This window comes from Cucumis melo, chromosome 4 (genome assembly GCF_025177605.1).
Source record: "Cucumis melo cultivar AY chromosome 4, USDA_Cmelo_AY_1.0, whole genome shotgun sequence".
Classification (NCBI taxonomy): domain Eukaryota; kingdom Viridiplantae; phylum Streptophyta; class Magnoliopsida; order Cucurbitales; family Cucurbitaceae; genus Cucumis; species Cucumis melo.
The window spans coordinates 29043735-29066441 of NC_066860.1; the positions used below are offsets into that span (position 1 = coordinate 29043735).

General features: G+C 32.2%; 2 protein-coding genes across 3 annotated transcripts; one reads left to right on the forward strand and one right to left on the reverse strand.

Moving 5' to 3' along the window:
- The first annotated feature begins 910 nt into the window (after nt 1–910).
- LOC103487009 (uncharacterized) lies at nt 911–10566 on the forward strand. The gene is made up of 4 exons (XM_008445195.3): nt 911–4440; nt 4695–4942; nt 5865–6461; nt 8036–10566. The coding sequence occupies exons 1-4, from the start codon at nt 1123–1125 to the stop codon at nt 10461–10463; spliced, it is 6591 nt and encodes a 2196-aa protein (XP_008443417.2). The 5' UTR covers nt 911–1122; the 3' UTR covers nt 10464–10566.
- A 2795-nt stretch (nt 10567–13361) lies between these two features.
- On the reverse strand, nt 13362–17915 carry LOC103487008 (uncharacterized). 2 transcript variants are annotated; one of them, XM_008445194.3, is made up of 5 exons: nt 17247–17915; nt 16074–17155; nt 14210–14638; nt 13875–14125; nt 13362–13750 (listed from the first exon to the last, which is right to left on the reverse strand). In XM_008445194.3, exons 1-5 carry the CDS (start codon nt 17321–17323, stop codon nt 13493–13495), a joined length of 2097 nt encoding a protein of 698 aa, XP_008443416.2. In that variant the 5' UTR covers nt 17324–17915; the 3' UTR covers nt 13362–13492. The 2 variants fall into 2 exon arrangements, with proteins under 2 accessions (XP_008443416.2, XP_050939870.1); XM_051083913.1 differs by having other exon boundaries at nt 13362–13771; nt 17247–17914.
- Between the last annotated feature and the right edge of the window lie 4792 nt (nt 17916–22707).

Here is a 22707-nt window from a genome sequence, read left to right on the forward strand (position 1 = left end):
ATCTAGTATATAGTATGATTTAAATGGGAATACAGATAGACACATGATCTTTTTAGGTCAGTAATGTCTTGACCAAAATGTTCTCTACTTGAATAACCCTCCAAATTTTCTAGCGGTTTATAAGTCAGCAACGTTCAAAATGAGAACTATCAATCAATTTATAAAATTATTTTTATGTTTCATTTATAATTTTGTATATGAGCCTGTAGGCTAAGACAAGTATTCTTGTCTCAAAATTGATTATAGCACTTGTCGTCTCAAAATTGATTCTATTCAAAAACTACAAAACATATGGTTATTAACTAAGACTTCAATTATAGTTAGACAAGCTTAGATATTGAAATTATAATTTAAACAAAATGTAGTCATCGATAGGTTTAAATTCGAAGACTTGAATCTTATACAGATGACTGTAATATTTTTCTAAAATAAAGCTTCCTAACTTTTTGCTAGCATCATCGGACTTTTTTCATTCAATCCTTTATTATTCTTTTCTCATTTTTGTTTTAGTTCTAGTTTACATTTTCATGTTGTTCAAAATCTAGTTCATTTTTCAGTTATTTTCTAGTTTTTACTCACTTTCTTGCCTCTTACTCTTTATTCTCGGTTAGTTTAGCATTTGAAAAGATTCTATTTATTGTCGATAAAATCATCACACATCATCAATGGAAGAAAACACATCTTTGGTTAATCATTACACGTTGTCAATGAAAGAAAGAACATCTTTGTTCATTGTCATTATTAATATCATCAAAAATAATTAAAAGAAAGAGAGCATTGTCATTGTCAATAATGAAATATAAAAAAGAGACAAAAAAAAAAATTACGGAAAAAGGGAAAAAGATCTAGAAAGAGGAAAATTTTACCTTACAAACCAAATCCAATAACATTTTGGCCTAATTTTTTTAGATCGTTCAAATAATCCCTAATCTCTTACTTGTTCTAAAAAGACAAAACTTTGATTGTTTTGAAAATTAAGCTCATAGCAGCCCTAATATAAGAAACTATTCCGGCCGCCATTTTCTCTCTTCTTCTCTCGCCCTCCTCCTCCTCTCTCTCTAATAACAAGAGCTTTCAGCGGAGGAGAGAGAAAAGGTTTCCCAACTCCGAATCATCGTATCAATGTCTGCTAAATGGCGAGTTCTTCAGCATCGCCACCGATATACCTACAGTGCAATTGTTTTCCCCAACTCCTTTGTCGATTCTCTCAATTCTTTTCGATCCTCTTCTAAGTTCTTCACTGAATTACTCCAACTTGTATCCTTGAACTCCGTTTACGCTCAAGTAAACCACGCCAAGAAAGTCGCTTCCGCTTTCTCCGAGTTATTGGCCAATGGAGACGAGGATTCCGTGTTCAAAGCCGCGCGGTTTTACTTGGAGGTTTTGTTCTTTGAGAATTCTCAGCCTTTGCATCGAACCCTTGTTTCCACTTTGGCCAAAAGCCGTAAATTTCAGGACCCTTTGGGAGAATGTTTCAGGGATCTCTGTGAGAAGCATAGTGGTGTGCTACAAGGTGGAGAGAAGCGGTTCTGTGTGTCGAGAGTGGCTTTATCGGTAATGGGTATGCCCAAATTGGGATACTTAGTGGATGTTATTAAAGATTGCGCCCTTTTGGTTGCTCGGGATATTGTCTCTAGCTTGGACTATGTGGTTAAGGAAACCAATGAGTCTGCTAGGCCTTCGCCAATTATTATGGAACAGTGTCAAGAGGCTTTGTCTTGCTTGTATTACTTGCTCCAGCGATTTCCTGCAAAGTTCCAGGAGGATTCTGATGTTCTGAGGATGATTTTGAGTTCCATTTTAAGCATTCTAAAATCTTTGGCTTTTTCAAGGGATTGTTATGTGGCAGCTGGGGTGAGTTTCTGTGCTTCTCTGCAAGTTTGCCTCAACTTCGAAGAACTTGGGGTGCTCATTTTTTACGGAATTCTTGAACAAACTAACCACATTTCATTTTTGAAGTATGATAGTGAATTTAGGAATACTGTTGGGAAGGTTCCTCATCAAGCGAATGTCTGTGCTGAAATTCGAACTTTTTCAGTGTTAAGTAGACTCTGTTTGATCAGGGGGATTCTGACAGCAATTCCAAGACCTGTGCTCAATATACAATTTTCCATGGTGGAGGGAGATTCGAATGGCCATCCAGGTTGTCTAAATAGCGGCAACTCTGTCAAAACGATACTTTACGATGGTATTTTGCCAGAGCTGTGTAACTATTGTGAAAATCCTACTGATAGCCATTTTAACTTCCATTCATTGACTGTACTGCAGATATGTTTACAACAAATAAAAACTTCTTTAGTTAGTAATCTTACTGATACATCTTGTAGTTATGATCCGCTCCCTGAGGAGATGGGAAGTCGAATACTAAGCATTATGTGGACTAACTTGGACGATCCTTTAAGTCAAACTGTCAAACAGGTGCATCTCATCTTTGATCTATTTTTAGAGATTCAATCGTCGCTTTGCTGGTCAGAGGGTAGCGAGAAAATAAAGTTGTACTTGCGGAAAATTGCTTTTGATATTCTTCGTTTGGGTTCTCGCTGTAAAGGAAGATATGTTCCTTTAGCTTCTTTGACCAAAAGGTTGGGTGCAAAGGCATTGTTAGATATGAGCCCTTCCCTGCTTTCAGAAACTGTGCAAGCATATATTGATGATGATGTGTGCTGTGCTGCCACTTCCTTTTTGAAGTGTTTCCTTGAGCATCTGCGTGATGAGTGCTGGAGCAGTGATGGTATTGAAGGTGGGTATGCACTCTACAGAGGCCATTGCTTGCCACCCGTTCTTCATGGACTTGGTTCTGGAATATCAAAGCTTAGATCAAATTTGAACACTTATGCTCTTCCGGTATTGTTTGAAGTTGACCTAGATAGTATATTCCCTATGCTTGCTTTTATCTCAGTTTGGCCTAGTTCACGTGACAATGGAATTCTCTATCCTAGTATTAATCAGGGTAGTATGGAACTGAGAGTTGAACAGAAAGTTGCCATTTTTATTTCATTGCTCAAAGTATCCCGTTCACTTGCTTTAATTGAAGGAGACATTGATTGGCTAGAGAAACCCAGCTTAGAGCAGCAATCTTTTCATGAAATAGAATATTTTAGTCGTTATGCTCTTGTCTCTGTCAAGGGAGTAAAGGTCGAAATCCTTGTTGAGTGGCTTTTATTGGCGTTAACACATGTTGATGAGACGCTTCGTGTGGATGCTGCAGAATTTCTTTTCTTAAACCCTAAAACTTCTAGTCTGCCATCACATTTAGAACTTACTTTGTTGAAGAAAGCAATACCATTGAACATGAGGTGTACCTCTACAGCTTTCCAGATGAAGTGGAGTAGCTTGTTTAGGAAGTTCTTTTCTCGAGTACGAACAGCTTTGGAGAGAAAATTCAAGCTAGGTAACTGGATACCACTTGCTTCTTGTTGCAATAGTGAAAGCTATATGCCAAATGGAAGTGAGCAAATTGTAGCTGGCAGAGCGGATGATCTTTTTCAATTTATGAAGTGGTTAAGTTGCTTTCTGTTTTTCTCATGCTATCCTTCTGCACCTTACCGGAGAAAAATAATGGCGATGGATCTATTTTTAGTAATGCTTAACGTTTGGTCAATTGTTCCTTCTAAAGAAAAGTCTAATGAAACTCTTCTCCTTCCCTATAATGAAGGAATTACTTTACCTGATTCGGTTCTTTTGTTAGTTGGATCAATCATTGATAGTTGGGATAGACTCAGAGAAAACTCTTTCCGTATATTGCTGCACTTTCCTACTCCACTTCCTGGCATTTCTAGTGAATATATGGTTGGAAAAGTAATCAAATGGGCAAAAGTGTTAGTTTGCAGCTCACGTGTCAGAGAAAGTGATGCTGGAGCATTAGCTTTAAGGCTTGTATTCAGAAAGTACGTTTTGGATTTAGGTTGGATAGTCAGAGCTTCAGATACTGTTGTTTGCTTAGATTCCCTAAATAAATTACCAAATGTGCGCGAGGAGATATGTAAATCAAACCATCCTGTATCAGAGTATTTGAAATCTTTGATTGATTGGTTGAATGTCTCTGTAACTGAGGGAGAGATGAACCTCTCTGAAGCCTGCAAAAACAGCTTTGTTCATGGTGTGTTGCTCACTTTGCGGTATTCTTTTGAGGAGCTGGATTGGAATTCAGATGTTGTGCTGTCTAGTATATCGGAGATGAGAAGTCTACTGGAAAAGCTTTTGGAGCTTGTGATGCGAATAACTTCCCTGGCACTCTGGGTGGTTTCGGCAGATGCCTGGCATCTTCCTGAAGATATGGGTGACATGGTTGATGATGATGCCTTTGTGCTGGATGTTCCAGATGAGACTAATGTGTCCACATCCTTGTCTGAGCTGGAAGACAGTAAGGAAAAAACTACAGACAATTCAAGAACATCAGAACAGATTGTGATGGTTGGCTGTTGGCTTGCCATGAAAGAGGTACTTTGCCTTCGGCTCCAATTTATTCATCTGGCAGTCTTTTCACGTTAATTCTGCTTTTCTCCTTTACGGCCCAGAATTTCTTACTTATGATTAGCAAGGAGTACATCTAACAAATTGGACCGACTTTTTTTAACTTCCATAGTAATCAACGATATCTAGTAGGAAATTATATTTAATCTATTCGTGGTAGCTTGGATCATTTGTTCGTGATGGATATATCTCTTCATCTCTTTCTATTTGGCCATTTACAGGTTAGTCTTCTTCTGGGAACAATCACAAGGAAAGTTCCATTGCCTGCTGCTTCTGATTCAATTGAATTTGATCCCAACGATTCCATTATGCCAAGACAAGAGGAAGTACTTGATGTAAAACAACTTAAAGTTATTGGGGATCACTTTTTGGAAGTTCTTTTGAAAATGAAACACAATGGTGCGATTGATAAAACAAGGGCTGGATTTACTGCTCTTTGCAACCGTTTACTTTGTTCAGATGACCAAAGGTATGTTTCTTTAATACTTTTTGCAAGAGTTGAAGCTTTCTCCTCCTATATTTTATTCTTCTAGATGGAAGGGAAAATAATTGTTTTGCTCTACTTTTAATATTAAGTCTTTTAGTGTCTTGTCTTTATGCTTTGGGAAAAATTCAAAGATTTGTGAAAATTCAAATTTTACTCTTAAACTTCGTAAGGTTGATTGATTTTTATCCTGGACTCTCAATTTAATTGAATTGAACCATACATTTGGATCAATGTTTCAAGTTTTACCCTCAATTCAACTTATGCTGAAATCACCCAATAATTCACCCATTTTAGCAAAATTTCTCAAGATCCTTCAATTTCAACAAAATACTGAACTCTAACAAATCAAGAAAACAAGCTTTGGATAAGGCTTCGTTTGAGGTTGCTCTAGCTTTTAAAATAATTGCTTTCAACTTTGCTTTTTGAAAAATCACCTGCGGAAGGAAGTAAAATGGTGTTTGACAAATTTTATTTTTAAATTAGAAAACTAGTTACAATGTTGGATAAATTGATATATTTAAATTATATGAACCAAAGTGGACTTATTCTTTTAATTCTTTTCACATTGATAATTAAATTATAAATTTATTATAATATATATTTTAGAATTTTTTGTGATTTGAATTTCAAATAATTTTGTTTCCAGCTCTAGTGTCTTCTTCCTCTGAAGGCTAATCGTGTATTAGGATCCCATCGTGGTTCATCATTTTGTGATTTTTTTTCCTTCATATTAATGATTGTTCAATTTTTAACAGAAACTAAGAGTTGCATTATTTATTTTAAGTCTTGAGGCAAAATTTTCAATACTCATGAAGTCTCTGGTTTAATTCTTAATAAACATTCTACTTTTGCACACCTATTTTTTATCACCGTCTTTCAAATATTCTAAAAATTTTCCTTTTAGACTTTGTAAGTTAACAGAATCCTGGATGGACCAGCTAATGGAAAGAACAACTGCAAGGGGCCAGACAGTTGATGATTTATTGAGGAGAAGCGCTGGTATTCCAGCTGCCTTTATCGCTCTGTTTCTAGCAGAACCAGAAGGTTCCCCCAAGAAGCTTCTACCAAGAGCTCTGAAGTGGCTCATAGATGTAGCCGAGAGGTTGCTGCAGAATCCAATTGAAAGAGACTGTAAAAACAGCAACTTCTCTAAGTTACCATCCACAGGGTTAAGCCAAGACACAAAACCTATTTCAACCCACGAGAATTATCCAAGTGAAAAAGCCTCTAAAATTCGCGATGAAGGAGTCATTCCAACAGTTCATGCATTCAATGTCCTTAGAGCTGCTTTCAATGATACCAACCTAGCAACTGACACATCTGGTTTCTCTGCTCAAGCTATAATTGTTTGTATTCGTTCTTTCTCTTCTCCTTACTGGGAGGTGCGTAACAGTGCTTGCTTGGCATACACTGCTTTAGTTCGGCGGATGATAGGATTTCTCAATGTTCACAAACGAGAATCAGCTCGTCGAGCATTAACTGGACTTGAATTTTTTCACAGGTACGATATCTTTGATGTCAGATTTGAACTGCAAAATTTCATTGGTAGAGAGAAACTATTTTAACATTGTAAGATTTGCATGTAGTCTGAAGTCCCATCACATGATGTATGAGTGTCTTAATGATAGATTTGGTACAATTACTAAGAATATCAATAATGTATTTTTCTGGGCTTAAAAACGTTATAATGAAGTCAGTATGACCTTTTCCTTCGGTTCTTGGAGTTGAATAAATTCGGAAATTGGAGAGCTCATTGTTTCTTCTATAATGCATTAAATGTGGTAGTTTCATTTCTTTCAAGAGAAAGCACTGCTGATTGAGGTGTCTTTTTGTCATTTCTATGAATCATATTATCAAGTCTTGCTTTTGGAGCTATGTTAGTTGCATTGCCTTCAATGATATATAAATTTTTGTCCAATGCTCGAAAATGTATTTATGTTCATGTTCATGTGAATTGTGATCCATAGTTTATTTTTCCAAAGAAATAAAACTAACACTGAAGAGTATGAAACTAGCAAGTAGATGGGTAGAAAGCAATTAAGAGTAGGAATAGAAGGGGTCTGTGGTACGGTGGAAAATAAGGTATTTCTTTTATTAGGGTTCATATTTGATTCTCTCTTCCAAAGTTTGTAGCTTTTAGATTCATCTTGGTACATTGTTCTATATAAATAAAAGGCCCCACCTATATAAAACTAGTAGCTTGACTTTGTAAACCACAACTATGTCCTTTACTCCGACTTATAGGTTGAATGTTCCTAATATTTTTCCTTTTGTGAGATTTCTTGGCCTGTGTATTTTTTCATTCTTGCTCAATGAAAGGAGTTTTTTTAATTATAAAAAAAAAAAAAAGAAAAAAAACTAATATTTTACAAATCCTTGAGCAGTATAGTTCACATGCCCTGAAACTTTTGTAAAATGTTATCTGTTCTGTCCTTAAAAAAATGCCTATTTCTCTGTCAAAATGTTTCAAAATAGTGTTCAACATTCCTTGAAGCCATGGTTAATATTTGGTTAAATTAATAATTTAGTCCCTTAACTATGGTGATTTTGTTTCTTTGTCACTAAATTTTTTAAAGTTATAATTACATATTTGATCCATTGAGTTGAAAAATTAAGGATTATTAATGATCATTTTTATCCTGAAATATAAATTCATTAGAACAGAAAAAATAAAAGAGAGGATAAATAGTCTTCTAACTGGATTAATTGGTGATAAGTTTTATTTTTTCGCATGAAGTGGCAATGTGGCACGAGGGATAGGCCAATCAGGATGTTCATCTTAAAGTTTATTGTCCGCTCACCAGACGAATTTTGTTGGCTTAGCTTTAATTTTAAAGATGTTTTTTTTGTGTTGCTGTCCTGCACTATACTAGCACCTTGCAAAGTGCGATGCCTAGACAGTTCTCCAGGATCTTACTGAGTATTTAACTTGGTAGTTTCCTTGCACCAGATGGCTCTTATTCGGAAAATTGTAAATTTCAATTTATTTATATTGATGGTTCTTGTTTCATCGGGATATTACTATTCATTCACAAGTTATGTTAGAGGAATCTAATGAAATTTTATTGCGAACAGGTATCCGGCATTGCATCGATTTCTATTGGAGGAATTGGAAGTGGCTACTGAATCTCTTGATGATGGATGTTCTGGAGATTCAAAATTCAATCTAGCAAAAGTTGTGCACCCAAGCTTATGTCCTATGCTAATTCTTCTGTCCAGGCTTAAGCCTTCTACGATTGCAAGTGAAGCTGGGGATGACCTGGATCCATTTCTCTTCATGCCATTCATCAGGAAGTGTTCTTCTCAAAGCAATCTACGGATTCGTATTCTTGCATCTAGAGCATTAACAGGCCTGGTGTCCAATGAGAACTTACCATCAGTCATCCTCAATATAGCATCTGGGTTGCCGGTTGATGACAACACAACGATGGGTTGTGAATCAAGCATCTTACTTGCAACTGCAACCACTCAACATACTTCGTATAATCGGATCCATGGAATCTTGTTGCAGTTGATATCCCTTCTGGACACAAATTGTAGAAATCTTGGAGATATTTCAAAGAAACGCCGGATTCTTAATGACTTGGTGGAGGTTCTTGCACATTGCTCATGGATGGCTAGGACTAGTCATTGCTCCTGTCCAATTCTTAGTACCTCTATGTTACAAGTCCTAGGTCATATGCTGAGTATTGTAAGAACATGCCCGAGAAGCAAAAGTTTCTATATCATCCGCAACCTACTTTTGGATCTATCTACTGAATGCTTAGATGTGGAAACCTCCCACAAACTGTCATATTATGATCCAACACTAGCAGAACTTCGGCAACAAGCTGCTATTTGCTATTTCAATTGTGTACTTCAACCATTTGATGAAGAAGACAATGCAGCTCTTCAGAAGTCACAAAGATCTCAGTCTGATGAAGATGTGCCAGGCACTCTCAGGGATTACTCTTTTTCACAACTTCAAGAAAGGCTAATCCGCTCATTACAAGATCCATGCTACGAAGTTCGACTTTCAACAATGAAATGGCTATTTAAATTTCTGAAATCAACAAAATATTCTGCTGGGTCGTATGACTTGAGTTGTCATGAGATTAGGACTGTTGATCAGTGGATTAAAACAAACCTCCAATCCTTATTGACAGAGCTTTTGTCATTGGAGAAGAATTATAGATGTCTATACTACATATTAAAGAATCTTTTTGCTTGGAATATGTCTCAGTTTCAGAAGTTTGGGAATGAGGAATGCGCTGAAGACGTAGTTTATATTGGTAAGATGGATTGTGAATCTGTGTTGCAGTTTTGGGATAAGTTGATCTCCTTGTATAAGCTCACAAGACATGCAAAAACTAGGGAAAACACCATCCGTTGCATGGGAACGTGCATAAAGCGCCTTGCTGTGCAATATTCGGCCTGCATTGTTTCTGATGCCACAACGATAGAGTCCCCAAATGGTAGAATATCAAATAACTTGGACAAATACCACTCTTGTATTACCCTATTCACAGACCTGATCGAGCAACATAGTGCTGCATCAGAGCCTGTAAATATGCGTACGGCCGCTGCAGATTCTATTATAGCCTCAGGTTTGCTAGAACAAGCAGAAATTTTTGGTGATTATGTGTTCGATAACCAAATCCCTCAGGCTACTGCTAACTCCCATTGTGAACACAGAGAGTATGCAAATATGTATGCTCATCAAATCCTTAATATGTGGTCTACATGTATTATGCTTTTGGAGGATGAAGACGATGACATCAGGAAAAGGCTAGCAGCTGATGTGCAGAAGTGTTTTCGCTTGGAAAGAACTACGACAAGCTCCGATGTTCCAAACCAAGTGGAGCAAGTTATTGGATCAAGTTTTGAGTACCTATCGTCTATATTCGGCCACTGGGTTCTGTACTTTGATTACCTTGCAAACTGGGTGTTGAACACAGCAAATTATACCATATCGCCAGCAGACCCAGTCAGAAGAGTGTTCGATAAGGAAATTGATAACCATCACGAAGAAAAGTTATTGATCTGTCAGACCTGTTGTTTTCACATGGAGAAGCTTTCAAGTTCTAGACTAATTGCCTTATGGGACACCCAATGGTTCATGAACTATTTGGTTAGCTTGAGAAAGAGATTTTTCCATCAGTTGATCAGATTTTCAGATGAGTATATGAGTAAACATAGTGGATTTGATTGGATAGGTGGTGCAGGCAACCACAAAGATGCATTTCTTCCACTTTATACAAATTTGCTTGGCTTCTGTGCCATTTCAAACTGTATCGTAAATGGCAAATCCAAGGTTGTTACTATGCAGCCTTTCGTCACTGAGGTCGTCGAAATTGGTAAGATTATTAATCCTTTTCTTAGGAATCCTCTGATATCTAATCTATATTTGTTAGTGATTAGAATACACAAAGAAGCCATAGATGTTAATAGAGATCACAATATCCCAGAACATGGACATGAGGCAATCTGGGAAGGTTTTGATCCATATTTTCTTCTCAGATAAGTTTCTTGTAGAATATTTCTTTTAATTTTTATTTGAGCTAGAAAATTTCGATAGAAATAACTTTATACTAATTTGACGAAATGAAATTGCAACATTGAATTTATCTACCCTTGTCTTTTCATGTGTCATCACCGGTAATCTTTCTTTCTTTTTTCGAGCTAGCTTACCAAACTTTGATTAATTTCACGGAACATCTTGTCTGATCTACACATTTGAGCGTTCAAGTTAGACTGATGGTCTATTCCTTTTGTTGCTTTTATTCATCAATTTCTTTCTAATGTGCTTTTAAATTGTCTAAGTTATGTCTTAAAATGACTAGTAGGAACAAGAATGATTTAAAAAAAAGTAGTGAAGAAAACGTATAAGAAAAGCTAATAAATTTTTAATGCTATTTTTAATAACTAAGCTATGTTTTAAAATGGTTAATGTGATTTTGTATGAAACAAAATAACTTTGCAAAGTCGGAAGAGTATGCTGGGTGTCAAGGGCATAATTGTCCAAGGTATTATTTACCGATGGCCGTATGCTCGAATACCCCCAAATCACTTTATTTTTATGTCTTGAAAGTAGTTTAGGTTAATTCTTTCGTTTAGGTGTCGCCGAGTCACAGTGTGACATTTCGGCTTTTTCATATGCAAGCCTGCCAAGGCCAAAATTCTCAATATGTACTATAGGGGTACATGACTAGTCCGACCCCCGCCCAAGCCTTGTCGCACTCTTTGTAAGTTAAGCTATTTTCTTTGCAATTGACAGTCTTCAATGCTTTCTTTATGGTGTTTTCAACTATTTAATTTCTCTCTCTCGTTTTATAAAAACATTTTCTCAAGAACGAGAGGGAGACTACATCATACCGCGAGTTTGTCCGCGGATTTTGAATTTCGAACGGCTGACTTGTTGATCAAGTTTAACAAGTACCGCACAATCGTGTTGAGAAGTTACGATTGTGACACTTGGCATGTTGGTTTTCTAAATTACTTTTTCTCTCGTACAAATTTCAATTATAAAAAAAAATATATAATATTATTTTAAATTGATTTGGGAGGAATTTAGTGGTACGTGTTTTTTAGGTGATTCTGGATCAATTTCTCAAAAAATTGTCTTCTAATTCGTTTTTTAATAAAATATTACGGAGTCTTTTGAAAAATAGAACAAAGTAACAAAATATTTATATTATAGAAAAGAATTTCAAAAACCAAAAAAGTTCATATAAAAGATACTGTAATATATTTGGTACACAATTGTTTAGATTTTTTCGTTTAGGTTTGGATAGCAAAATATAAATGATTTATTTTTCAATTCTATTGTTTAATATAGTTATATGATCGTTTAGATTTGGTTATACAATTGTTTACATTTGGGTAGTAAAACCTAAACAAGAGCAAAAGAAGAAAAACGATAGAAAGAAATTACGGAGAAAAAAAAAAGATGGAATGACAAACTTGAAATATTTAAAAAATGAGTAACTTCATGTTACAGATACCGTAAATACTGTAGTGGTTTATAATTTTTTATTAGTCATTTGTCAGTTTTTTAAAGTATAAACATGGTAAGAAAAAAAAAATTGAAGAACATTGTCTATCATTAAATGGTAAATAAAGCAAACAATCATATAAGTTTTGAATTTTCTATCTATATATGCATATAATAATTTAATAATAAAATAAACAAAAATAATTCTTACGATGATTATTTAGTTAAATAATTATTTCTCGAATTGAAAATACAATGTAACTTTAAATAATTAACTTTTGAAATGATTGAAAATCCATGGTAAATATATGAAAATGATGAGAGTGGTACCAAACTGATTTTTACAAAATGGATCGCCATCTAAATCTCCTTTTTAAAAACCATTATTTCAATTATCACGAACACAACACCTTTAGTATAGTTTTGACTTTTGAGACTGTGGGAATTGTACCTTATCTTCCTTCGTCCTGTCTTATATACATATCATGTCGGCAATACAGTGGCTGACCAATCTTGATTTATGTTGAGCCTTGATACTAACAAATTCACTCCACACTTGCTTGGTAAGTTGCTAAGTTCTTTGTTGTTTTCTATGTGATACCCAACTTGTTGACATCTAAATTTACTTCTTTTTTTATGTGTAGATTACTGTTTTTCTAATAATTATAGCTATTCTGCTAAACAAATTAATCATTCTTTTTCTCTGATGGAAATTTAGATCTTTTTACTTTTAAGTTTTTCTATTTTAATTTTCACAATATATTGTGTGTTAGAGGATTTCTAAATTTGTAAGTTTTAAGGTTCGTCAAGTCATAGTAATATTTCAAACCATAGCAACATTTTTTGTATGTTTTTTTTCAACCAACTACTTAACAAGAACTAATGCTTATTATTTAATTGCTATGTCTAAGCCAGTTCATGTCATGTTTCTATCGAATATATTAGATCTAGTTCGTGTCATCTTTTTGTCAAACAATGTATTTTGGTTTATTAGTTTGTCCAATGTTGTTCATGGTCATAATTGAGAAATTCATTTATATTAATGAATGTTAGAACATTTAAAAATATATTATATCCCTCTAGATTAAATTTTTCTCATTGCTAGAACAATTATGTCGTTAAAATGAAGTTCATTGAGCTACTATAAAGGAACTAATACAATCAAAAGATTGAGTTACTATAAACAAACTAATACAATCAAACATAGAGTAGGGCTTGTGTTAAATGAAGATTTCTTAAATTTAAGTAAGTTTTCATTGTATCCTTAAACTAATGATTTCAAATTCTAATATATTATTAGCTTATGTAGCTTAATTAATCAAACAGATGATTGAAAAGAACAATGAGTTGAAGAATAAAGTAGCACATATTAAACACACAGATGCATTAACTTTGTTAGCTCGTTTATCATTTCGAACTATGACTCGGTATATAAATTGTGAAGTTGAACATAGAGTTAATATTCGAGTTTTCTCCAAAAATTGTTGACTAAAAGAAATAAAGAGTGGCTAAAAATAAAATATACAAAGGAATTATGAATAGTGTGTATAAGTAAAGGGTCAACAGGGAAAAAGAAAGAAAGAAGGTTCTACATGTATTTTTCTATTAGAGAAACTAATTCTACTCAATTTGTTGCTACACCAAATCAATTGGTCAGTTGTTAATCTTGACATTTTAAGAACTCTGCCCACCAACTTCATATCAACTTCACAAAAGAAACATAATGCACCTTCTGTCTCTTCATTTTCTTCATTCTTTTTCAATTTCTTCAATATGCAATGTCCACTTCTCACTATTTCCTTTAGCTTTTTTTCTTTCTGCAAACCGCCAAAATTCAGCTTTTATTGAATTGAAAAACAAAAATCAAGATTTTTGGCTCCACGTAGTATGTGAAATGATAAAATTTTAATAAAATATATGCAATTAAAAAAGAAAACAAACCTTTTGTAGATCTATTTGGATGTGAGTAAGAAGTTGCTCATCAGCTGGATCTTGGAGTTCTACTTGCAACTTTTTTGGGCGTTTTAGGCTTCCATTTGTACTGTGATGACAATCTTTATCTGCTCTAATGAATTGCCAAATTACTCTTATTGATTCTTGCAACATCTCTATAAGCATATCACTTCTGATTGCTTCATATCCATCCTCTAATTTCCCTCTTCTTCCTTTCCTTCTATCCCTCCTTTTATCCTCTGTATATATAACCAAAACATAAAATAAATAAATAATCCATATGAATTCAAGTTTTGAGTCATTCCAAACAAACTCTTACATACCTCTTATGACTGGTACTTGAAGAAGATTACGAGCCACACATCGATGCTTGACGTAATTCTCGACTCTCGGGCCTTCAAAAGGTTCGTTCTCCAAGAACCTTTGCAAGAGAACTTGGAATTGCTGGAACTCACCAGCAACTTCATTGTAATGGTGAAGTCCATGAGGTTCAGATTCCCATAAATCTAAAGCCTTTTCATATTGCCATTGAATGAATTCCCAAGAAAGACACAACTGCCCCACATATACCATCTCCAAATCACAATGAACTTCTCTTATGAAGTCTTTCATCGGGTCCACTTGACATTTCTTTTGTCTGTATAGCCTTAGGTTGTGTGTGAAAGCAGAGATGATTGATGGAGATGATGATGATGATGAAGATTTGCTATTGCTTGAAAATGAGTTTAGTGGGTCCTTTGATTGCAAAACTCCTATGATTTCAAAACAGATATTAGAACAATAAAAAACATACTAATGTAAAAGCCAAATAATAAAAGTACACCTTAAAAAAGCTATTTCTGGATCGTTCTATGGAATAGTTTTGGAAGGAATTTGATATTCATCTCGTGTATCTTAAGATTCAATTTATCAACCATGCGATATGTTTGTGTAAAGAAAATTTATATTATCATTTAAGAAGTCTTTTGACCATTCAAACTTTCACTAGTAATTTATCGATATGTATTTTGGTTGAATTATTTTTTCCTTTCAAAAAGTAGTTCTTTTAAAAGAACAATTTCTATATAGCAATAGGATTATGTGAAAAAGTCATACCATAGGTAAGAACCTAGGAAATTAATTATATTTCAAAGAGAAATAAAAAGTGGGGAATTCATTAGAGACAAAAGCACCATGTTGACCTAAACATTATGAAATAATAAATTAAAGAAAACCCAAAAGTGTATATCTATGCATTAACCATATAACCCAAAAAGAAGTGACCATTTAAAAACCCAAAAGAAAGTTATCTTTGTTTCTTCCTAAATTTTGTCTTGTATGTCACAAGTCATTTGGTTTATGCATTACATGACCAAACAATGAGCATTTAATACATTTTTTTTTCTAAAATAAACTTGATTTAAGTATTAAATTCATTCATAGAGTACAACAAATCTTTCAATTGTGAAAACCAAAGCACTCTAAGTAATTAAATAACTTCCCCAAATAAAATAAAATGAAGAAAAGTTAGGTACTACTTGAACTATAAAAATACACCATATTCTAATTTTGAAATTTCAGTGAGCTAATTTAGAAATTGAAAAATGTAGAAAAATCCAAACAATAAGATTTGTTGCATTATTTAGACCAAAGTTCGACTGAATTACAAAAGTTGTTGCAATTATAGACTATAATAAATCTATCCTATCTATCCCTAAACAATGGAGGTTTTGCAATAATAGCCCTTTAATTATATGAAATTGTTCTCTCCACCAACAAAGTTTGAAGTTAGGATTAGGGTTTAATTACAATGATTTTGTAACATTATTGAAATGATTTATAATAAAGTATCAAATAGTGAGATTTTTTATTTTCTCAAAATAAAATTATCATCAAAGAACTCCTGCCCCTCTAAAAAAGTTTTGAACTTTCCCCTCCCAAAGAAAGTTCCAAACCAAAATAAACAAAAAAAAAACCTAAAAAACATAAAAATAAATAAAAATAAAAATTATATATATTTGAGTGTGAAACCAACCCCCTCTTTCTCTCTTATTTGATAATTTCTCACTAACTTATTCAACCAAATTAAGGTAAAACATATCAATCATCCAAATTCATCATTTATCAAACTAAAACATTAGAAAATCAAATTTTAAAAAAAAATTAAAACTTTTTTTAGGAAGAAAGAAGAGAAGAAGAAGAACTAACCCATTGCATACATCTTCTGGTAATTCAAGATATCCAATTTCCTCATACGTTCTCGATAAGTTCTATAGAATTTATGAAGCTCTTCCATTAAATCACCATGTTGAAATTTCTCATCAATCTTCCATGGTTTCAATTCTCCCATTATTTTCGGTGACTCTGATTCTTCAAAAATGGTGGCTAGCCCTGTTGCTCTCACTTTCTTCAACTCCATTTTCAATTGTTCAATCAGTTCTTGATGTTCCCACTCTGTTTCCAATCCATTCAACTCTTCTGAATCCTCCTCTCCCTTTTCAGGCGACTTTTCCGATTCTTCTATGTTTATCTCGTCGTCCGGCTCGTACCCGCCGGTTTTGAAATCCAAATCAAAATCAGTATCGGAGAGAAACCGGCCTCCGATGTCCACATCGGCGTCTGAATCGGAACCGGCGAAATCTGTTTCCTTTAGAAAGTCATTGTCTTCTTCTTCTTCTTCTTCTTCTTCTTCTTCTTCTTCTTCTTCACTTTGAATTTTCCAGGAAGATTCTTCTTTCTCATTTCGAAATCTCTCCATAATTTCTTCTTCATCATCTTCAAATTTTGTAAAGGGTCTTTCTTCCTCTACAGCTTCAAAATTCAAAAATTTCCCGGAAACTTCCTCTGTTCCATTGACAGCGGAGCCCTCTGTAATTTCCTGACCAACAATTTCATGTTCCAAAATTTTCCCAGAAAATTCATTCTCATTTCCTAAAATCTCGTGATTCGAACAAGAATTCAAAACTTCTACCGTATAGCTCGGAATTTCAGCTTCTTCCACAAAGTGGCTGGTACTTTTCTCCGGCAAAATCTCATATCTGTTGCTCAATGATGAAGAACCACCACTCCAATCCAGGTTCTCGCAAAAAATATTTTCTTTACTCGATTTGCTAAATTCCTCATACGTTTGGAACTTGAAACTAAAAGCAAATTCATTCCTTTCCTTCTCCTCTAAACTCTCAATCACACCCCCGCCCTTAGTCTCATCCTCCGGCAACAGTGAATCATCATCATCATCACCACCATGAACAACAACCGAACTTTCCACAATTTTCCCCTCATTAAAAGACCTACAAGAATTCGAAAACCCCATAACTAAAAAAGCAAAACACAAACAGGGAAAAAAAATCAAGAAGACGAGACAAAATCAAACAAACCCACCTGAAGAGGAAGCTAAAAAGGGATAAGAACAGAGAAGAAACAGAAACCCAGAGAGAGAAATGATTAAAAGACATCATAACCACTGAAAACCAAAAACAGGGGAAGAAACAGAGAACCCATCAACAGATTATTACTAAATCCATGAATTCATTAAAGAAGGTCATCAAAGCTGTGATTGCCACTTTGAAAATAAGTGGTAGAGAGGAAGAAGAAGAAGGGGACTTATCAACTGGGGAAGATGAAATTGGACCTAAAACAAAAAGAAGAGAGATTTGGGGAAAAGAACATCTGAGCGACTATGTGTGGGGGATTTGAACGAATCTTTTGACAAAGAATACGAATTTGAGGGGGTTGCTTCGATTTAGAGGAATGAGATTGTGAGAAATTCGTTATGTGATATGGATATTTAGAATGAATGAATGAATCCCCAAGATGAAAATGGGTTTGGTTTGGTTTTGTTCATCAGTGGTTGAAGGCTCCGTTTTACCTTCCTTTGGTTTCTCCAACATCGATAAGTAGAGGAGAGAATGTTTACAAAGTGGGGTTTCTTTTCTCTTTCTTTCGAGAATATAAAGTACGGTTTAGGGTTCATATAGAATAGTGAGAACTGCACACATATCGGATTTCAGTTGAAACCCCTTCACGTTTATTCTTTTCTGTACGGGAACAAAACTTTGTTCAAATACCATTTTGTCCTCTACTATAAATCCTGAAGTGAGAAAATGGCGAAAAAGAATACCTTGAAATCCGTGTGAAAATAATGAATTCATTTGATATTGCCAATTAGGTCCAAAATCATTCCTCCAAACTTAGATTTTTTTACATTTAGAGTTTAAATTTAATACTTTAAAATTAATTATCTTATCCAGTTGATTAATTTTATTAACAATAACTTTAGAAAATGACATGATTTTTATAAAACAATAGCTTAGTGTATTGTTTTACACTGGAGTAAAGAATAGAGATCACAATCATATTACTATTTCAGGAATTCTTTAGTAAAACATCAAATTTTAGTATTTTTTAAAACGTCTATTTTAAAATATAACCAACGTATCGTGATAAAATATTATTTATATCTATTTGTATCATGTTAGATAATAATAATAATTTATTTTATCTATTACAAATAGATTGTGATATTTTGTTATATTTATAAATATTTTCAAATTTTTGTTATTTAAAAATTTTTCTCTTTTTAAAACGTATACAAGTTCACTGTTGTATTTTAAAACCCGACTAATTTGATACCTTATTAATGATTATTTTTGTTAGCCCTAAAAGAATCTAAATAAAATTAGTGCTCGTAATATTTCAATTAAGTATTCTTTTTAGGAAATTACTAAGGGTGGCTAAAGTAAGCTCTGAGAAAATTATTTAATATTTATTTTATGCCGTTTGTTAAAAATATTTATAAAAAAGACAAAATTTTATTTTTTATTTGTGATTAATCACACCAATGAAAAGTATAATTTTACTAGTAGATATTTTTAATAGTTTTGTCATTTGATTTTTTTTTATTTTATGTATTATATTTTTAAATTTTGCATTTTAATTTTTAAAATTGCTTGCTTAAATTAAAAAAAAAAAAACTCATCGTAACACATATATGATAGAAAATTAATCCTATTAAAACATGTGATCTTAACATATAATTTGAGCATGTATCTAAAGAAAACAAAAAAAAAAAAAAAAAGAAGTCCATTTTGATTTTTCTATCTATGCATTATAGAGGAACCGAAACGTCAAATCTCAAAATTGATTTAGAAGAGCTAATTATAGCATTAAAAAACCAAAAGTAAAATTTAAGTAAGGTTCTTTTCTTAAACATGTAGAATTTACAATTTCTGAATTCATGGGTCAAAATTAGAATATATTTAAACATAAGAAACAAATAGAAATAAAAGTAAAAAGGTTAATGAATGACATAGATATTGAAAAAAAATTCCATTTCACTTTTTTTCTTAATAAATAGGGTTTAAAAACGTGTAAGAAAATAAAAATCATTTATGTGATTGGAGTGAAGCCTTTTAAGAAAGAAAAATTAACAATTTAGGATAATGTCTTTTGATTAACGAAAACTTAAAATCCAATGAGGCTAAGTCAATAATTAGATTTTCTTCGAAATTAAACTTGTTCTATTTTAGGATTTAGGACATTTTTTTTTGTTTGCTTAAAAAAGGAATTGAGATAAATGAATACATATGTAAATTGTTATGAAACAAATAAAGCAGCTTCATTTAACATTCTAAAAATGCTACTATTTTGACTTAAAATCATTTTTAGCTTCGATATTCTTCAATTCCTTTAAGGTAAGCATTATTGTTGTGTTCACATTTTTAACTTTATCGTTAACTTTTTATATATATTTAATCTATCATTAACCATTTAGTCAATAAAAGAAAAAAACCTCATTAGTTTAAAAAGATCTCAAAAAATTTAAGGTTCTTTTAATAAGACAAAGGGTGTAATATCTAGAATATAGAAAATAAACATAAACGAACCAAATCACATCTAAATGAAAGAAATTTTGACATGAAATTATGATTAAAGAAAATCTTAAAAGAATTGAAGGTTCATATTTATACCAATAAGGTGTTTTTTTTTTCTTCTTGTAATAGCTTAATCATAAAACTTTAAAGTTAAGTGTATTGAGTTTAGAAAGGAGACAACAATGAACCGAGATACATTCACCTGAGAAAGATTTTAAGATACGAAATTACGGTTAAAAAAAACTTAAAATAAATATAGGTTCATACTTATACTAACATGGTGCACTTTTTTTTTTTATTATTATTGCTTAATCATAAAAACTTTTAAGTTGTTTTGAGTTAAGAAAGGGGATACAAGTGAATTGAAATCACATTTGAAAGAGATGGATTTTGAAATACAAAATTATGATTTAAAAAAAAACTTAAAAGAATTGAAAGTTCATACCCCTACCAACAAAGTTCGATATTATAGACACTTCAAAGTAAAACGTGCTTAACTTGAAGCAATTTTATATTGGGCGACCTCCGATCTCTTTCTAGAAAGCATGTGAAGTTTGTGGGAAACATAAATGACATTGTTAGGTTGGAATGACAATTAATTGTTGAATTTAACTCCAAATCATAGGTCTATGACGTTATAAGAGGATTTAGATCTTTTAGTTATTAACTTTTACTATATATTGTGTCTGTTAGTTACTTATTGAGACTACTTCTTTCTTTTTACTACTAAACTAAACTATGATGGTTTCTAGTAATACGATTTTTTTTGTATTGATTTGGTTTTAGCTTTATAATTATTGGTCTATTACTTGTCTCTTTAATTCCACTATGTTGGAATCTTCCACTCTACTTGGAACTAAAGTCAGAGAGAAATTAATATTAATATTATTATTTGAAGAGAGAAAAAAGAGATATTTTAAAAAATTGATTTTGAATGAGATTTATTATTAGTTGTGAAAAAGATAATAGTAGTTTGTAGGTTAAATAAATACTAATAAATGGAATTTATTAGGTAGAGATTATTATTATAATTCGGTGAGTTAAGAAGAAGAAAAAGAGAAGAATTTTGTTTGGTCAAAATAAAAGTAATAAAAACAGATGAAGTATGAATTGTCACCGTGTTGGGAACGGGAATATATGATAGGGATATTGTATAAGATGACAAAAAAAAAAAAACCAGCTTATAACACCTTTTTTTCATATTACAAATATAATAAATATGACAAGTTATATTAGAAGGTTATTCGTTTTTAAATTTGCTACTTTTGTAATTTAGAAAATGTAGTGACATGGATCTGATCATCATAAATTGTTTTTGTTATTTTTTCAACATCTCTATATGATATAGGGTAGTAGTTTTTTATTAGATGTTAGCCAACTTTCGACTTTCGAGGTCTTTATTAGGGGTGTAAGAATAACTCGAGTAAACCGAGAACCCGACTACCCAACCTATATTATATGGGTTGGATTGAGTTAGTTTAAAATATGGTTTGGGTTGAGTTGAAAATTTTGATTTTTTTTCGAGTTGGTTGGGTTGTGGGTTGAAAAATTCGGGTCAACCCAACCTAATCCGAATTAATATAATAAATATAAATATAAATATAAATAAATAAATAAATATTATATTTTATTATATACGACTGATGGTTGATGATTTTCATTTACAAATATTAAAATTTAGAAATAAAAAAAAAATAATAAAAACAACCCAACCTAACCTTTACACTCTTAGCCCACGCCATTATAGTATCAAACTAAGTGGCTCCCAATTTATTTTCAATTTTACAAAATTACATTTTTACTTATTAAATTTTCTACTTTTATTTTAAAAATATTTGTAGCCTTACCCAATTTCCAAATACAAAAATACCTTTTAATTTTTCACTTCCATTTTGAAAACATTGATATTAACATTATTATTATTATTATTATTATTTATTAATTTTGTAATTTGAAGTAGTAGAGACGAAACCATTGACATTTAATTTAATATGGTAATTGATAATTTCAGTAATATTAACTTATAGAAAATAAAGAAATGATATAAAATAAATATATAAATGAGATTTAGAATGCTTCCCTTCTGTGAAACATTCGTCAACTGCTCAACCTTTGACTACTTTGCTTCCGCCTTTTACGAATTTTAGTACTTCCAACAAACATCTTCATCAACTTATTTTATTCTCATTCTTCTTCTTCTTCATTGTTCTTATTATTATTATATATTAAGTTATTTTATTCTCATTATTATTTATATATTGAAAATGATTTAGTAACAATTCTCCTTAATAATATGTCTTGACAAGCAAAATATTTAAATACTGGCTTATAAATTAATTTTGGAGTTTGAAACAAACATGTTCGATCATTAAACTTGGTTTAGCCTAATCATATGAAGATTGAAATATGGTACTAGTCTATCTACTTCTAAATTTGGTTATTTTGGTCTTTATACTTAATTTTATTGTTTGTTCTAATTTTGTTTTTAAAATTTTTATTTTGATAATTATTCTTTTTTAAAAAATATCATATTAAAACTAAAATTAGAAAAAAAAGTATAACACAATCTTTATAATATTTAGGAATGTCCAATTTTTATACAATAATTTTTATATTTTTTCGACCATGACCATAAAAATAAAGTAAATTATTAAAGTATTTGTCAAAATAACCTAACATATAAATATGTTAATTACTAATAAATTCAGTCGCATCTTATTATTCTATTAAACTAAAAATTAGAACGAATTTTTTTTTTATCGAAGATTCAAAACAAAATATAAGTTAGGAATGTTAAATTACAAATTTAATTAATCAACTCAGGAAGGATATTAAAGAAAAAGTCAATAGAAGAATTCCAATTGATTGGAAGAAAAATGTCAACAAAAGTGGGCTCATCGGAAATCAACCACACGTGTCCATTAGTCCATGAGGTTGATTCTTATTTATTTTTCCTTCCCAATTTTATT

What these genes read in the sequence shown, in the direction of transcription:
- LOC103487009 (XM_008445195.3), top strand. Translation starts at nt 1,123, where the DNA reads ATGTCTGCTAAATGGCGAGTTCTTCAGCATCGCCACCGATATACCTAC. An exon ending in GTTGGCTTGCCATGAAAGAG is followed by an intron (nt 4,441 to 4,694) that starts GTACTTTGCCTT and finishes GGCCATTTACAG; the next exon opens with GTTAGTCTTCTTCTGGGAAC. An exon ending in GGACTTGAATTTTTTCACAG is followed by an intron (nt 6,462 to 8,035) that starts GTACGATATCTT and finishes TATTGCGAACAG; the next exon opens with GTATCCGGCATTGCATCGAT.
- LOC103487008 (XM_051083913.1), bottom strand. Translation starts at nt 17,323, where the DNA reads ATGATGTCTTTTAATCATTTCTCTCTCTGGGTTTCTGTTTCTTCTCTG. An exon ending in CTTTTTAGCTTCCTCTTCAG is followed by an intron (nt 17,156 to 17,246) that starts GTGGGTTTGTTT and finishes GAATTCTTGTAG; the next exon opens with GTCTTTTAATGAGGGGAAAA. An exon ending in CCAGAAGATGTATGCAATGG is followed by an intron (nt 14,639 to 16,073) that starts GTTAGTTCTTCT and finishes TTGAAATCATAG; the next exon opens with GAGTTTTGCAATCAAAGGAC.